Genomic DNA, 19064 nt, shown 5'->3' with positions numbered 1-19064 from the left:
CCGAAAATGAAGATATAAAAAGTATAGATTTTTTTTTTAGAAAAATTATAAATTTTAGAAACAAATAATTAAATAATAAAAATTTAATTTATATTCTTAAACATGACATTTTTAACATGTATATTTTCAAAAATATTCATTCTAAATAAGAAAAATTGGTTCTCATGCTTATTAATTTAAAATTTAAAAATTACAATAAAGTTGTTTATATTATCTAAACTATTTTTATCTTGCCAAAAAAGTATATAAATACAGCTATTTTAATTTCATAGTTTACTTAAACAGTACATAATTATTTCAGACATTTTAAAGATATTTTTTTTACAAAGACTATAAATATTTTAAATTAAAAAGATAAATAAATATTGAACGTGTGTAATAATTAACTAAAGCATGTAATATTTATAACACTTTTGATGTGAGAAATAATGTGTACTTTAAACGCATAAAATCAAATTGTAACTACTAATTAAAATATTTTTAATGTATATTTTAACAACTTCATAATTATTACATATGTAGTCATTAACTATTTTTTAAACAATCAAGATCTATTAAATATGTAGTCATTAACTATTTATTCAGGCTGGCTTTACTCAGGAACTTCAAAAGTTAATGACTAACTTCAAAATAATAAAATTTCTATGAATTTACTATTAAATAATAAAAAATAAAAAAATAAAAGAAAAATAACTAAAAGTTATTAAATAAATTTAAAAGTCAGAATCATAGAATTATTTAATAAAACAATTTACAACATAAATCATATAAAGTTCAACTACATGATTTTTTTTACAATAATAAAATCATTAACTAAAATCAAGTTTCATTAGTTATATACCTATAATATAAATATAAGACTTAATAGTTGTATTTCATTATTATGAAGATACTTTTAATTTGATTACACTATTTTTAATTAGATCACTCTTTTCTTAAAAATAAGTTAATATAATTTAGCGATATTCATGATGACAAAATCACAAATAATACATCAACAATAAATGACATAAACAATTAACGACTGATATCATTTTGATAACATTATTACATTAATTTAATAAAAAAAGATTATCTAAAAAATTAAAAATTAAAAAAATATATATAATACTATATAAAAATAGCTATTAAACGTAAATATAATATCCAAATCAATATCATCACATCTAAAATGTTAAAAAAAAATTAAATTCAGATGTGATCCGCAATATCTGTCACTGCTATCAAAGAGGATTGAGAGAGATAACCATGTTTTTATACAAGGACATTTTGGTCATTTAGATGCGACATGGTGAAGGACAAAAGTGTCATTCGCCGTTAATTAGAATAAGACATTGGAAGTGTTGACCATGTGCTTTGATGTGATCAAGAAATTGGAAAATAAATTTTAAAAAACTTAATGAGAAGGGATTTTTGGAGAAAATATTCAAAACTCAAGGTTGAAATTAACACTTAAAAAACTATTTGCTTTTGTTGACCATTGAGTTATTCTTTGTTTTTCCATTTATCACTTTCCAGGAATACTACTCTTGTTTGTTTTATTTAGAACATTAAAATAATATTAATTACTATTTTCTTAAATAATTATAAAGAAAAAAAAAACAATAACGCGTACAATGTCTATAATAAATAAAAGAGACATATATGTAATAATATTAAATAATAGTCCAAAGAACCCATCGTGCTTGAACTAATAAATTTAGGTATATTATATAAGATTTTAGATTTTGTTCTCATATACACATCAAATGATAATAGGCAATAAAAATAGAATATGTATAACTGGAAAATGGTGAATACGTACACGGAAGCGTATATTTGGTTAGCCATGGAACGGAAAGAAAAACAAATATGTTGGAGATTTAATATCTCATACAACAAAATAAACAAAATAAATTAAAATAAATTTTAAAAATTCATTTTTTACAATTTATAATTACAATATTTAATTATAAATCAAAATATTTTTAAATTACGAACACACATATCCTCTTGTTTTTACTACTACTAATAATAAAATAAATAAATTAACATTCTTAATAAAATTAATAATATTTTAAAAAATAGCTTTAATTTTATTTACTTTTTACTTTTCTTCCCTTAAATCATCACTATTTTTGTTTTATATTTTTAATTTAATAATCTAAACTTAAAGTAATTTATCATCTATTTCTACACCTTTATCTTGAACTAAAAATCTTAATTTTCATTATTTTCCTTCTTTTATGTTATTTTCACTCCTTTTTTCCTTTACGTCTTCCTTGTCAAACAAGCATTAATAAAAGTCAATTTCAACGGAATTTTAAAAAATTTAGTTATTTGTTTAAAAAATTATCGAGAGGCAAACTCTAAGAAAATTGTGTAGCTAAACTGAATTTTTAAACACAACTTTTCTTTTCATTAAAAAATTTAAATTATATTTTAAGTCAGAAACTTCAAATTTATACTATATATAACTTCTGAAGTCAAATTTTAATTTATTTCAAAATGAATGTTGGAGATCCCATGTCGACTAGAGATTAGAGTCTTTCATTGTATATAAGTGGGTGCAAACCTTAATCCTAGGAGCCGGTTTTATGGGGTTGAGTTAGGCTTAAAGTTCACTTCGTAACATGGTATCAGAGTCTATCCTAATGAGTGTTTGTGTAGGGCTTATTGTGCCACCCACTATCGGACCGCTATCGTCCACTTTGTACTATTGAATTCTTATTTTAAAATATAACCCAATATTATTGTTTATATAGTTAAAGAAAATTCATGTTTTAAAGCACTTTTTTTCATTGGAAAGTGCATTTTGAGTTGCATCTTCTTCATATTTAATTTTTTTAATAATGATTAAATATATTTTTCGTTTCAATATTATAATATAAAATTAGTTTTTTTTTTTTTACTTTAACAAGCAATTGAAAAAGTTATAGTTTGTACTCAAAATAATAACGAATTTTGAAAAATAACTAACAGTAATTTCACATATTATTTTCATAATCTAAATGGTATAAAGTTTAAACAAGAAACAAAAATCAATTTTGTTTTATAGTATAGGAACTAAAAATGTATTTAACCATTTTTATAAATATACTCTTTTTGTAATTTATAAGTTTACTTCAAAAAATTTTTAAAAAATATATTAATATTTTACTCATGAAGAAAAATTTAAATATTTTATGTAGAACTTGTTTGAACAAATATCCCAAAAACTATTTATAGGAAAGAAAAATATTAACTTTTCTGTATAAAATAATTTGTTAAAGTTTTATTATATAGGTTTCTTTACATTTTTATTCAAAAATTATTTATACCCTAATTTCAACTTATAAAATTTGTATTCCTTAAAATGTTTATAAGAAAATCCTTTTTCAAGTGACTGCTACACTATACAGCCTTAAATCCACATTTTTTAAAATTCAGCACGACAAAATCACGCCATTGCTTTATTTAGACGAAACACACAAAGTTTCAAACCTAAGGAGTTTCTATATATCTATTTTTACTTTAATTTATTTTTATTAAAAGAAAAATATATATTGCCAAAGCTCAAAGGTTAATATATAAAAGGTCACTTTAATATATTAATGAAAGGTTACTTTAATATAAAAACAAATATGGGGTATTAATATTTTATAAATTTGAGTATTTTTTGCGTGTACCGAGAAGGTGTCAATTTTCATTATTCCAAGATTATTTGCTGATGTTTGAATCCGTTTATACCTACCCAACCCATTCAACACTTTATTATATAAAAATAAGTTAACATTAAGATTCAATAGTTTAAAAATACATTAGTTAAGACTTTACACTTAAAATTACAAAATTATAATTCAATCTCTAACTGTTCCAATATGTGTCCATCATAACATAATAATCCCTTAATTTGATCATTTGATGACGTTCATAACTTCGACTTCCTCTTCTTGGATTCATTTTTTTTACATCTTTCTCTCTCTCTCATTATTTGTCTTATAATTTATTAGAGTTAAAAAGGTTCATTTTCATACATCACTGTGTTTCACTTGATATTTGTAGAAATTGTATGGAGATGTTACTTTTACTTCATATCTTATATAACATATTACACGCGTAAGAGAGAAGAGGAGAAAAAGGAGAGAAAAATATTATATAATTGCAAAGATAATTGACTATATGGAGTAAAAAGTAAATAATTACAAATTGTAAAATTTTATGTATATGTTCTTTTCAAGAAGGATAAAGTGTTGATCTAAGTTTTGTTACTTAGTTGTTCAAATTGGTTCTTGAGTTAATAAAAAAAATAACAATTTAACTTATTCTAATTTTTACATGACATAAAGTAACACTATAAAAAAAATATTTTAACGGGTTTATTTTTACATTATTCAGGATTAAAATCTCTATTAAGTTATTTACATAGAGTTGTAGTTTTTCCCGCTAAATCATTCCTGGGGAATATGTTTCTTGATGTTTTTTTAAACTTCAAAAAGAGTTTTTTAGAACTCCTGTTAAATACCATGGGTTTAAGAACCTTCGTAAAATACTATGAGTTTCAAAATTTTCGTAAAATGACTTGTCGTTTGAAATAACCTTCAATCCCATTTTCCACTATTTCTAACGATCTTCCTGACTTCTCTCTTCCACCATAGACAGATGGCTCTCCAGCACATGCTCAATGGTCACCGATGGTAGTCCTAGCAAGGAATCACAATTCAGCCGCACTTATGTCTATTATATATAAGGAGAAGAAACACCAAATAAGGTAGAATCTTTTTCTTAGTCCAATATTGTTTCTTCCATCACCTTACTGCCCCAACTTGGGTCACAAGTCACTCTTACCTAGTTTGGCAACAACTAGTGTTTATCATTGCTTTATATATCATAAATAATTGCATTATCCGTCAGATGTGGACTTCAAAGTCATGTATATTTTTGGCTAAAGATTGGAATAACATATTGCGAGGAGAAAATTAACTTTATTACTTATCACTTTCACAGTGAATTAATTATTAGTTACATTTTAAAATGAAGACCTTAATTTAAAATATTTCAAATTTATGAGAATTAACAATTATAACTAAAGTTAAAATTGCACATAAAATATACATACATCAAAAGCTAAAAAAAAATAAGTCAGATTTTTTGAAATATGAACTTGTAAAAAAAAATAGAAATTATATAAACCAACTACCATGAATCATAAAAAAATATGCATGGTAAAATATTTATAATGAAGGATAAGAAAGTGATATTTCCAAAAAAATATAACAAATAATTTATTATTACACTTTCAAATTTCACTTTTACTAATTTTCAATTTTTAAAAAGGTTCCTAAAAATAGTAAAATATAACTAAACACCTTTTTAAATATATTCGAAAATAATACTTCGAAGAATATCATTTCTAAAAAATGTAATATAATTCCACCAGTAAAATTTTGTTTGAGTTATAAAAAAAATAGCTCTGACCACTTACAGTAACAAGTAGAAAATATTGATCAATATTATCTACTAATGTACACCATACAAACCGTCGTAATCCTAACACAAAAATTCAAAAGAATAATGTAATTTTTTTTTTCAAATTCAAACAAAAGTATTAAAAAAAATCAATCCAATCATTCTGGTAGAATATCAAAGCCAATCATGAATCTTGGCATTTATACATTTGTGTACATTAGTTCCAGGACCATATTTTGTTTTTTTCTTGAATACAGTTTTTTTCATGAACAATTTCTGATGAGAACAAGGTTGTTTTGTCAAACCATAATGCTTGAGGTTTTCCACGGCGGATAACATTGGACAACGACATTACTTATGCGAATTTTCTGCACACATATGGGAACATAGACAACTGAATTAGTCTAGGAAGATTTTTTTGAAAACTGTACGTTCAAATCATTGTATCCATATACAAAATCATAATTGCTTATGGACCACAAAACATCACTAATTCGAACAAGGAGAATAATATCTAACAAGACTAATAATAACTAATATTCTCTAGTTGATGATAATGCACATTAAAAAAACTGTATTTAAATAGTTATATTTAATGTTTCTAGTGATTTTAATCTCTAATAAATAAGTTAGTTTGTTTTTTCTCAATAGATCTAACATTTTTAACAGATTATTAACAGTTTTTACTAGATTTAATTATCTTAATATAGATTTAATTATCTTATTTGTCCATACATTTAGGGTTAACATTCAATTTAGTATCGTGATTTTAAAAAAAAATCAATTTAGTCCTTATGTTTTTTAAAATGTATACAAATTGGTCATTTCTGTTAAATCGCACCTTACGGCGTCAAGGGCTACTTATGTGGCAGAGAGAGATGGAATTAAGAGATATTATGTGGCAGAGAGAGATGGAATTAAGAGATATAACGTGTCAAGTGGCGGTGTCCCCTAGGCCTTAACCCCTCACATCGTCGTCGGCATCAGGATCGGTTTCTTCAGTGGTGATGACGGCGACGGGGAGCCGTTCGACGGCAGTTTGGGGACGCAAACGATTTGTTTTGTATATAAAGAAAAAGAAAGAAAATGAAAGGCAAAAGCAGAACATTAGAACCCAACTCCAAATATGCAAAACATTAGAACATTTAAAAAATAAATGCTAAATAGATTCCTCGTGCTTTTCACAAAGCATACACATAGAACATATGTACAAACCTTTATTTTGAATATGTTGATTTGTAGGAAGTCGCCCATGAAAATTTTTTCAAAGTACTAGAATTTTGGAAGGCAGAATATATGAAAACCAAATGAATTTACCCAAACCACAAGGAACTTCGGGTTCTAAGAAAAAAGTCTTCGTCGATTTAAGAGTGAAACGACCAGACTCATCTAAAATCCAATTAGGGAGATCCTGTTCCTCCCTAACCATGATATGATTAAAAAAATGAGGCATCTGCTGTAAAAACAAGGGAATATTCCAATCACAACCAGTCCAAAACTATATCCAGAATGCTAACACCATCAAATAATTCTGCAATATTTGTTAAAGAAGTAGTAGAACACCATTTATCATTCATTCCAAAAATTAATAAAAGTACCTGTACTAACAGTCCAAAAAGTATTATCAAGTATGATAGAATAAAACTGTTTAATTCTAAGCCAAAGAGGTGAGGATCTATAAGCCATTCTAAATTCGTATTTTGATTTAAGAACTTTGGCTTTCAGGAGCCAAGGCCTATTGCTATAAGCAAAGTTTCAAGCTAGCTTAAGAAGATACACATTATTTTCATGATGGAGATTAGTAATATTCAAACCTCCATTCTCAATAGGTGAAAAAATCATCACCTAATTAACGATAACTATGCCTTTTTTAGAATATCATAAGTCCAAATAAAATTTCGACACCACTGCTCAACTTGCTTAAGAAGTGAAACATGCCATTTATACATATTAAAGCTATAAGCTAGAAAAAAAGTTCAAAGAGATGGTTTTAAACCCATTAAATGCTCTAAAGTTCCAAAAGGAAAATGCACACCGGAAGGAAAATGAACCGTCTAGAGGAAAACGGGTTGCTTGAAGAAAATACACCACTAAAAGTTAGGCAAAGAAGAAAGACACGAGAAATGAAAAAAAAAATCAATTTCGAATAATCAAATAGGGCAAAGGGAAAAAGAATATCAACGAAAGCCTTAGTGCAAGAAGAGATAAATTGTTGTTTTCCTTGAAAATTCTGAATTCTTTCTTACGATCGAGAGATGAAGATGGGAAGAGCGTGCTTTGTGTGCTTATGCATGCCTATGATTGAGAGTTTTGAATTTTGAATTATGAATTCTAGAACTATGTGTGCCTTTAAAACAATATGTAGAAAATGCAGAAAGAAAAAAAATAAAGTGAGAAATAAAAATATATAAAATTTTGCTGAGGTTTCTTAAATAACCATTGTCACTTATGAGAGGTTTAGAAAACCCCCAATACACATTTGTCTTAGTCGAGGTTATTGTAACCTCTGTCAACAAACCTATGTTAAAAATAAACTTTTTGTAGTGCTACATCCAATATTAAATTTTGTTTTGACCATGATAAGTAAATATCAATCCTATGATAAAAGACATTATATTTATTTTTCATTTGTAGGAGTAAACTATTATTTTCTAAGACATAATTTAGGTAGAAAATAGGAGAAACATAAGAAGGGAAAGTTGAATTTAATTTCAATCTTTTAAATTTTTTTCATAAAGCATCGTGTGGTACTAGGTAGTCAGAAAATGGTTTGTATTTGAACTCATTTTGAATAGCTTCTTCTTTTTCTTTTATCATTTGTCAAGCTTGATTGTAGAGAATATCTCCTTAGGTTGAATAACTTTTTACACCAAACACATGATAAAAGTGCACATCGTACTTGGTAGACAACCAAGTCAAAGTTGATATATACTTATATTATGACAATTGACTAACAATATAGCTTTAGCTCGATTCCCAAGAAATGTTTGATGTAGACTTACCTTTGGCATGAATAATCTTGGTGACAGATGAAGAAGACATTTCCTATAACACAAAATTAAGCTTCGAGAGTATGTTTATGTTAGCTTAAAATTTGTTTGCATTTCTCGTATGATCATCATCAACGCTTGTCAGACAAAGTGGAAAATCTACATGATTATTTATTGTTTGTCAAGACAAAACACTTGCATTTTGCATAATTTACTCTTGGTGTATAGCGTCTATCGTATACAACTTCTTCATGCTTTGTTGGATAAGAACTTAATTGAAATTATATAATTATTGCAATTTTGCTCTAATAATTAACTGTTTTATTTTAAAACATAATTAAAAACTAAGGTTAATTTAAACTAATTTATTTTAAGTAATTATTTATTTTTACGAGTATTCCAATGTCGAGATTATATATCTAGTATTATCTTGTAATATAATCAATTGATATAGAAAATAATGACCTCAACTTTATTCATCGAATTTGTGTATATTGAGTTAAAAATGTGGTGTAGAATATATTGAATTTGAATGATATATTAAAGTATGGTAGTTCAAAATATTCACCGAATTCTGTAATGAGTGATTAAGTATTAACTTAGGATATTCCTATTTGAGATAATTTGGGTGAAATGACCAAATTATTTAATTATATATTGATTAAATTATTTGATAATTGGTTATTGTGACAATTGATTAATGTGTAAAATTGCATAATTTATTCAAGAGATGTGTGGCCAATAAGAGAAGTTAAAAAGATTCTTTAAAAATAGGATCACTTCGGGTGAAAAAAAAGAAAATTTTATATTAAAAAATTAAAAAATAATATCACAATTTTATAATAAGTTAAAAATGAAACATGTTAACAGTCATAATAATATAAAAGTTTAAATAAAATGATTATCATAATTGAATTAAAATTAATGTGTATAATATAAAGAAAATTCCAAATATTTTAAGCTATTTTTTTAAGAAAAAAAGAGTAAAAGATGATATTGTATTAAACTTTTTTATTGATCTAGCTTGAATGGAATTTTAACTCTTTTTTTTTTTAATTTGAACTGGTTTTCTAATTTTGATTGGTTTTTCTTTATATTAATTTTGTAGTTTAGGTAATTTGGTTATTCGTTACATTTACAGGTTTTTTTTATTTATTTAATTGGTAGATTCGATTTTTAAGTTAAAGCTTACTAACGTAATCGACCTTCTTTCTTAAAACCATGAGAGAAAAATAATGGAAAAAATCTTCATCAATGGTTCACGAACCAATAAAATAAATTGACATTCTTTAACTCTTCATATAAAGGATAAATAGATAAGTTAATTTTTGAATTTGTATTTTATTATTACTTTAGCTCTAAAATTAACAAAAAGAAGAAAGAGTAAAAAAACATATATAAGTGTAATCAGTGATATAATTTGCCGTAGATAGATAAAAAAAGTTTGATATATGAAGAAATGTGTTCATCTACTCATTGTTGTAGTGAATTGGAGTAGATAAAAGAAGAAAAAAAAAAGAAAAAAAGCCAAAGAACAATGAGATATAATAGAAAGAATAAAAAAATATTTTACTTTTGATAAATAATAACAATAATGAAAGAATTAAATCACTTTAAAAATGAGTTAAAAATAATTAACATTTTAATATAATAATTTTAAAAAATAATTTATTCTTACTTGAAAGAAAAGTATAGTAATGATCTTCTTCAATGGTAATGATAATAATAAATAAGAAAAGTTAGAGACATTCTCTTTTCAATTCTTTTCTATTATTGTTGTTTAGACATAATATTTGATCTTTTAATATTCTCTCTTGATTTAGATGTAGAATTTTTTTAAAAAAAATCCCAACCAATTTTACCCAATAATAAAATATGTTAAAAAGAGTGTTGTTTTAGCTTTCGTATTACTCTTTACTTATATTAGGAAGACACTGACCATTATATATTATTGTCAACAGATTTTGATGTCGTTAAGTTTACGTGCTAATTGGAAAAAACGCGTCGAGTAAAAACGGAACGGGTACATTTCAACGTAACAGAAAAAGTCTGGCCTTGTAAAGGTCATGGAAAATGCTTCCCGACACAAAGTCAACATTCCTACAAGAGGACACTCTAGTCATTTAACCAAGGGCATATTCGGAAAACAAAAATTCACCTGCCTTAACAAAAATTCGCTTCCACACTTCACAAAACACCATTGTTGAAAATAACATCAAGATTCAGGGACAAAACGGTCATACTGAAAACATTATATAGAACATATAATATAAAACAACGTGGGTTTGAAGTTTCACACAAGTTGGTGTTCGTTTCTGACATAGAAAATTCCGAAGCATGGCAAACGAACCGGCGAGCTTCTGGACTCAGGCAAACGCACTCCTTAGGAAGAATTTAACCTTTCAGGTAACTTTATCTGCGTCTTTGATTTGATGTTTTGAAGCTAATGGAAGTGGTTTGGGTTTAACTCGCTGAGCCAAACATGCACTATTGATTATATGACTTTCTGTTAGAAATGGTTATTGAGGTGAGTGTGAGATATTAAGGTGTTGTTTTCGTTTTCAGAAGCGAAATGTTAAAACAAACGTTCGACTCATCATGTTCCCGTTCCTGTTGTGTCTGTTGCTGGTTCTGCTCCAACGCCTGGTGGATACTCAATTGGACAAGGCAGAGAACAAGTGTGGGTGCGTTTGTGTGAGGAGACAAGGGGACACGTGTGTGGAGGAGCAGTGCGGGCTTGAGCATTCGGATTTGGACCAAGTTTCGACCTGCCCTGTTCCCAATCCTCAGGAATGGCCTCCTCTGTTGCAAGTGCCGGCTCCACAGTACCGAGCTGTGAGAACAGACAATTTTCCCTTTTCCGATTATCCAAACGCCTCCTGCAGGAGGAATGGCTCCTGCCCTGTCACTATGCTCTTCACTGGCACAAATCAGTCTTTTGGAGAAGGTAAAACTCTGAATCCTTACATTATATTGTTTTTTTTTTTCTTACTTAACTTACTCTTGGTTTTCTCTTTTGTAGCCATATCTGGGAATATGATCCCAAGTTCCTTCACTCCTATAAACAGCTCTGCTGTTATGGCTAGTTTGGCAGCAAATGTCGCTGTGAGTTACTGTTCTAAATTGGCTATATTGTTACTAAATTTGGCTTAAATCGTTTTTTTTTGCCTCTATTGTTTAGTGAATGTGTAATTTTGATCTACGTAAAAATTTGAACGGGGCAGTTAGTCTTTTAATGTTTAAAAATTAAATAATTTTATTTTTTTATATAAACTTTTTAAGTTAGGCATCATTATGTATATTTTAATATTAATATTTTTTTTAATTTTTAACCTAAAATGCCGACCTTTCCATAAATTATGACAAAGATTAGTTATTTATTCGTATAAAACATTAGGGGTCATGATTAACAATAAATTTTTAACATTGTTAAGAAAATGTTGTGATTTTCTGGTAGTAATTAGATGAAATATTATGTTAGATCAATTATTTAATTTTGTAAAATTAGAGGATTAAATATGTTATTTAAATTTTATAGATACCAATTTTTTTAACGTGATTTTCTAAGTTCTGAAACATATGGTTTCATCTGTTTCCTCAGTACCTAATCAAGTTAGCGAGAAAACAAATAAAAAGGGTCACAGTGCATATATTTTGGTAATTATAAGACTGTACTGAAAATTTTAGTATATGTGGGAGCAAATAAGGAAACTTTTAAAAAATTGAAAAAAAAGGGTTTGGGATTAAGGTTTAGGATTAAAAAAAAGATAATTTAGTGTTTATTTGTTTATTGAATTTAATAGACATGCATTATTAATGTAAAAGTTTTAAACTATTTACCAGTCATAAATCATCATTAGTATTATAAAAATCAAAAGAGTTGTCATGCATAATGATTTATACTTGGATAACACTATGAAACGTTTAGACATTGTTCGTGTGTAAACTTTATCTATTCTTATGTATTTAGATTCATATATATGTAATTTCATTTTGTCTTTAAAATATAGGGATCAGCCTCAATGACAGAGAACACCAATTTTCTGGAACCTGCTTTCTTTTCGGATGAACCTATTTATTATCTACAAAGTCAGTGCACGCAGAACTCTACATTTTCCATTTCTATTGAGCTATCAGCAGCAACTAGCAGACAAGGTACAAGACATCCTTTTATTGGCAATGTATTGTTTCCTGAAGTGATAACAGGAAAGTGAATGAATGTGCATAGTTGTATTGCATACATCTGTTAATGAAATATGATAATCCATTGTGGATTTTGTATCTATATATTAATCAAGAAGGTGATGTTTGATTAAAAATAACTCGATAAACTTGTGTACTCTGGACATGTTTTTTTCTGCTTTCATATGATTTTAGTTCATGTCTTCTTGTTCAAACAAGTAATTAGTAGTATAAAAATTAAACCAAACTTAATTGAGTATAAAAATTTAAGCCTTGTAGGATGTAATATTTTAGGGTGGAAGTTTAGCTATAGGATCATTAATAAATAATTGCTATATTGCCAAACTAGGAACTATCAAAAGAAAGTATACAATATGTTTGCATAGTTACTCATAATTGCAACCTTTGGTATACTTTTCTCAAACACTTCTAATGATAGTGATCTTGCGCCCAAGAAGTGTTCCCAAATGATTTTGAATACGTTTGCTTGTAGTGTGCTTGTCTTTTCTTTTCTGAGTATGCTCAAGGCTTGCATGTCTTGTTTAAAAGTTTTGTTACTAATTCAAAATTTTGTTTTCTACTGGATGTAGAGTTAGTTTGCGCTGAGGGTTTACCTTTATGGCGTAATAGTGCTTCTGAAGTGAACAATGAGCTATATAGAGGCTATCGGAAAAGTAATCTAGAGGAACAAATCGAAGAGATAGCTGCAGGTAGGTACATAATCATATTTTGATTTGATTCACTAAAGTGTTGAAAGCAATACTTAACTTTATATTCTTTTGACAGGTTATGATTTTTTAAATTCAAATGGGAACATATTTAATGTCAGCATATGGTACAACTCCACCTACAAAAACGACACTGGTTCTAGTCAAATTGCATTGGCGCGTATTCCTCGTTCTGTTAATTTGGTAAGAATCTAAAACTTTGTTTTTCAATGTGCATCTTCTGTTCTATTATCTATGATTGATATAACATATTGTAACAGCAAACTCTGTCTCAGTATATGAAACAACTTCGCGCTACTTGCAATATAATTTCTGCATGCATTTCAAATTCATATTTCAAACGGGGGAAGTTAAAGGAGTTATCATGACATCCATGTATTATTCAATTGTGGTATTTTAGATTTCAAAACTGTATGATTATAATTTGCTCTGTATGCATTTTCCTACTTTTCATTTTAATAACATTGGTGTCTCTATTTTTTGGCAATCGCAGGTATCAGATGCCTACCTCCAGTTTCTGTTGGGACCTGGTACCAGAATGTTTTTTGAGTTTGTGAAGGAAATGCCAAAACCTTCAACCCCAATTAAATTTGATTTAGCTTCTCTTTTGGGTGCTCTCTTCTTTACATGGGTCATCCTGCAACTTTTCCCTGTAAGTACATAACTATATGAAGCAATATATTTACAATGAACTACATTGTTTGTACCAATAGAATTTAGCACAGGAGAAAAGAACTGACATGGTTTACTGAATAAGTTTCTATTTGGCTAAAATTTGATTTTGAATTAGGCCTGTCATTTTTATGTCTCCCATATCATTTTGGTATGAGTGTGTTCATGTAAAGCCTCTTTGTGGATAAGGATTTTTGCACTAAGAAAAAAATACATGATTGAAAGGCAACAGTTTTATCCGATATCTGTTATGTCAATACAGAACAGTTAATTTTCTATAATGTGTTTTTAAAATTGTGGATTTATTGATGTAGATTGCCTTGACAACGCTAGTATATGAGAAGCAACAAAAATTAAGAATCATGATGAAAATGCATGGTCTTGGTGATGGGCCATATTGGATGATTTCGTATGGCTATTTTCTTGCCATATCTATTGTCTACATGCTGTGTTTGGTGATATTTGGCTCAGTCATAGGTAAGAATGCAACCAATGTGACTATTTTCATTCTGACATTTTTTCAGTTTCTCTTTAATACAACTGCTTGGTTTTTTTCAGGGTTGAATTTCTTCACAATGAATGCTTACAGCATCCAATTCGTGTTTTATTTCATCTATATAAATTTACAAATTGTACTGGCTTTTTTGCTGGCTTCCGTGTTTTCAAATGTTAAAACTGCTACAGGTTTGATGATTACCATGTTATGTTGTTGAATTAGTATTTTCTTCTATCTGGTCGGATTACTAACTTTTTTTTTTTGTAATTGCAGTAATTTCATATATAGGTGTGTTTGGAACTGGGCTATTAGCTGGCTTTCTTTTCCAATTTTTTGTTCAAGACACATCATTTCCGAGTAAGTAAAAAATGATAAAAAATTTGTAAGCATCTTGGATCATTCATGTGGACATATAAATTTTAGAATGTTTATTCTAAAGTATTGACAGATATACTGTACCACATTACAATTCATAATCAGACAGTTTTCAGCATGGAAGATATTTTACAAATTTATGTAGCCCTTGTTTCTGTCCTCAATAAACTTCTGGAAAAATTCCATCTTTGTTTACACGATCATGACTTTAACTGAACTGGAAATAATTTTACCTACAAATTTCTTGAGAAATTTTTCCTCTAAAATTTTATTAAACTCTTTAACAAATAGAACAATGAAATAAATTTGAATACCATGTAACATAAACTTAAATTTACTGTCTTTGCCCCCTCTACCCAACATGCTATTGTTCCCCTAATTATGTTAACCATTATTGTTCTAGTGGCTACAAACATGTTTCAGTTCAATTTCATGTCAAAGGAAATTTGTAGCCTCATTTGTTAAAAATCTGTGATATTTAAAACACCAAATTATTAATGAGAACAAAGTTTCTGCAGTCATGAAATCACGCATTATCATGTAAGATCATGACGAGGAGTGAGTGTTATGTTGCTGAATGTTCTTGTGAATTGATACACAAGGATGAATGGCATGAGTAGGGAATTAAGGTTTTATTCTTTATCAACTGAAAATAATAGACTAACATGATCATTGTGAACATCTTTATGTATCATGTGCGAACATGTTGGCACTTTCTAAGCTTCATTCTGGCGTGTTGATTTATTGTCTGTACAATATTTTCAGGAGGGTGGATCATTGTTATGGAGTTGTATCCTGGGTTTGCATTATATCGTGGGTTATATGAGTTTTCGCAATATTCCTTTAGTGGGGATGCTTTGGGGACTGATGGTATGCGCTGGAGCGATCTGAATGATAGCGCAAATGGCATGAAGGAGGTCTTAATTATAATGTTTGTGGAGTGGCTTCTGGTGCTTTTCTTTGCTTATTATATCGATCAAGTTTTGTCATCTGGAAGCAGAAAAAGTCCTCTTTTTTTCTTGAAAGGATTTCAGAAAGAGTCTCATTCATCTTTTCGGAAGCCTAGTATCCGAAGGCAGAAATCTAAGGTGTTTGTTCAGATGGAGAAACCTGATGTCGCTCAAGAGGTAAATTTTTGTTTTCATTGAATACATTTACTCATTAGTGGTTTCTTTAATAGATTATTCTTTGAACAGTATATTTTTACTGAAAAACATGTCACTACTTGTTTCTTTTTATTTAAAATAGAGTCAATGATTATGCATTCATAGTGTAAAACAGTTTTAGATTGTCATAATTGAACAGAATAATCCATTGTATGACTTCTCAAGTAATTATTGTAAAAATTAACAAAGATTGTTTATGACTAGACTATGCAAGAAAGTTCTCTGTATAGCCTATTTTCTCTTTAAAATATGGTGTACCTCAGTTACATGCATGAAGTGTTAATTTTTTTGCCTTTTTCTCTTCAGAGGGAGAAGGTGGAGCAACTGCTACTTGAACCGACCATTAATCAAGCAATTGTATGCGACGACCTGAAAAAGGTCTACCCGGGGAGGGATGGTAACCCTGAGAAATTTGCAGTGAGAGGGTTGTCCCTTGCTTTGCCTCAAGGGGAATGCTTTGGTATGCTTGGTCCCAATGGTGCTGGGAAGACTTCCTTTATCAATATGGTTAGTTAAATTTGATTTATCAGCAATAAACGTTTTTGGAAAATTCCTTACTTTTCTTTCTCTATCCCTTCCTTCCTCTTTAAATATAAGCTGAATCTGAAAAATCTATTTAGTTTCTCAAGAGGAAAGAACAATTTTAAAATTACTTTGAAAAAAAGAGTATCTTTATCAATGAAAATTGCCAATTTTGTTGATCCTTAGAGATGATGTCTGAGTTGACACATAAAAGTATGAATCTGATTGGTTTTCTGCGAAATCCTGTTATGCCATGAATCCTTGTTTTTCTTTTGCTGGTGGTTTGCTCCTCAATTAACCATCATGTATTGCTTACAGATGATTGGTCTCACGAAGCCAACCTCCGGTACAGCATTTGTTCAAGGTCTTGACATAAGAACTCATATGGATGGAATATATACTAGCATGGGTGTATGCCCACAGCATGAGTAAGCTGAAACTTCCTCCTATTTATGTTTTTTAATGTAGTATTAAATTAAATTTGTAATAATTAAGAAATTTTATATATTTTTCTTTTATCATTTTAGTTTGCTGTGGGAATCTCTGACAGGAAGAGAGCATCTACTCTTTTATGGCAGACTTAAAAATCTTAAAGGTTCAGCCTTGACAGAAGTAAGTCTACTTGAGTTTGTGATTGCAGAGAATGTTGGAACCTAGAATATGTTGCATCATAGTTGGAGCAAAGAGAGAACCATACAATTCTTATGTGACAAAAACATTGGGTAGTTAAAAGTTTTGTCATTCTTTATTAGTAATATACAGTTCTTGTGTATTATGTTTGAATGACACAAGTGTGTGAAACGTCATGAAGAGTACTATTAGTTTGTCATTTTTAAAGGAAATTGAACATTTTATCAATGTTATCATAGTTTTATGCTCACTCCCCCTTAATTATTCATGGATATATATTTTTCTGTTAAAAGGGTGATCTTTAGAGGTATTGGTTGTAGTGTAGATACAAACTGAACCATTTTCTCTTAACATTTATTTATCTGTAGAGACAAGACTTAGGTAATTTTAACTTCCAATCTATTGATGCAGGCGGTGGAAGAATCGTTGAAAAGTGTAAACCTTTTTTATGGAGGAGTTGCAGATAAACAAGCTGGAAAATACAGTGGAGGAATGAAAAGGAGGCTTAGTGTCGCAATTTCATTGATTGGAGATCCTAAAGTAGCTTTCATTAAACTAATTTTTTCTTTCTCCAAAATGTTTTTGTTATGTTTTCTTATACTAAATGTTTTGTTTTTTAAGGTTGTTTATATGGATGAGCCAAGTACTGGATTAGACCCTGCATCAAGAAACAACTTATGGAATGTTGTGAAGCGTGCAAAACAAGATCGTGCAATCATTCTTACCAGTAATCTCACTCTCCTCTTGGTTTAGAAGCACATATACAGAGCTTGTTTACCTTTTGGTGATTAATAAAATCTTTGTTTGCACACTCTTTTCAGCACATTCCATGGAAGAGGCAGAAGTCCTATGCGATCGATTAGGAATATTTGTAGATGGAAGCTTGCAGTGCATAGGAAACCCAAAGCAGGTAACATTGCTTAATAATAATAATAATCAACTTCATTGGAAATCCAATTTCATGCATATGCCATGTTCGTGAAGTGACACTTTTTATACTTGTGGTGGTTTGATCAAAGTTGAAAGGTAGGTATGGAGGAAGTTATGTGTTCACAATGACAACAGCTGTGGATGATGAAAAGGATGTAGAGAATTTGGTGCGAGGGCTTTCACCAAATGCTAACAAGATCTACCACATCTCTGGTACACAAAAGTTTGAGCTACCAAAGGAGGAGGTTAAAATAGCAAATGTATTCAAAGCAGTTGAAACTGCAAAGAGAAGCTTCACCGTTTCAGCATGGGGTTTAGCTGATACCACATTGGAAGATGTCTTCATCAAAGTTGCACGTGGGGCTCAGGCATTTGACACTTTGTCATAGCTTCATACTCTGCATGTACATGATCAATAATGTGTATATATACACCCTCGAATTTTGTTTACTGCTTCTCCCAAAATAAACTAAAATTTAGCTTCTTCATTGTAAAACCATCTCTTTCAGAGATTTTCTTATTACTATTCGAAACAGTGTAGGTATATATATTTTTTATTTTATGTGATTTTTTTATTATATAAAAATAAAATAATTAAATATATTATTTGTCATGCATTATATTAAAATTATATTATAATAAAAAAATAACTATATATAATTAAATATTTTAAACACTTTATCGTAACAGTATAAATATGATATAAATCATTATTGGTTTTTTAGTATAGGTAGAAGTCATGTATTAGTTTATTTATTAGTGTGACTTTAAGATAGTATTAAGAGCAAAGTATAAAGACATTATAAATAGAAAAATCTTTATTATATATTATTATAAACATATATATATATATATATATATATATATATATATATATAAAGTAATTTCGTGCTTGTAAGTTTGGTACTTCCAGAAACCATCTTTTTGTAACTGTTTTTTTTGCTTT

At 28.6% G+C, this 19064-nt stretch overlaps 1 protein-coding gene across 2 annotated transcripts; it reads left to right on the top strand.

Moving 5' to 3' along the window:
- The first annotated feature begins 10613 nt into the window (after positions 1 to 10613).
- LOC137821833 (ABC transporter A family member 7) lies at positions 10614 to 18666 on the top strand. Of its 2 annotated transcripts, XM_068626605.2 has the most exons (18): positions 10614 to 10823; positions 10983 to 11364; positions 11440 to 11522; positions 12428 to 12572; positions 13190 to 13309; positions 13386 to 13510; positions 13821 to 13979; positions 14314 to 14476; positions 14558 to 14683; positions 14769 to 14852; positions 15636 to 15997; positions 16343 to 16543; positions 16877 to 16986; positions 17086 to 17170; positions 17600 to 17728; positions 17810 to 17915; positions 18010 to 18098; positions 18208 to 18666. In XM_068626605.2, exons 1-18 carry the CDS (start codon positions 10755 to 10757, stop codon positions 18505 to 18507), a joined length of 2838 nt encoding a protein of 945 aa, XP_068482706.2. In that variant the 5' UTR covers positions 10614 to 10754; the 3' UTR covers positions 18508 to 18666. The 2 variants fall into 2 exon arrangements, with proteins under 2 accessions (XP_068482706.2, XP_068482705.2); XM_068626604.2 differs by having other exon boundaries at positions 14314 to 14683.
- Positions 18667 to 19064: the final 398 nt, after the last annotated feature.

Source organism: Phaseolus vulgaris, chromosome 9 (genome assembly GCF_051622355.1).
Source record: "Phaseolus vulgaris cultivar YP4 chromosome 9, ASM5162235v1, whole genome shotgun sequence".
Classification (NCBI taxonomy): Eukaryota; Viridiplantae; Streptophyta; class Magnoliopsida; order Fabales; family Fabaceae; genus Phaseolus; species Phaseolus vulgaris.
Note: the sequence above shows the minus strand (reverse complement) of the source record. Positions and strands in the feature narration are given on the sequence as shown.

What these genes read in the sequence shown, in the direction of transcription:
- LOC137821833 (XM_068626604.2), top strand. Translation starts at nt 10,755, where the DNA reads ATGGCAAACGAACCGGCGAGCTTCTGGACTCAGGCAAACGCACTCCTT. An exon ending in TTCCTCGTTCTGTTAATTTG is followed by an intron (nt 13,511 to 13,820) that starts GTAAGAATCTAA and finishes TGGCAATCGCAG; the next exon opens with GTATCAGATGCCTACCTCCA. An exon ending in AGACTTCCTTTATCAATATG is followed by an intron (nt 16,544 to 16,876) that starts GTTAGTTAAATT and finishes TATTGCTTACAG; the next exon opens with ATGATTGGTCTCACGAAGCC.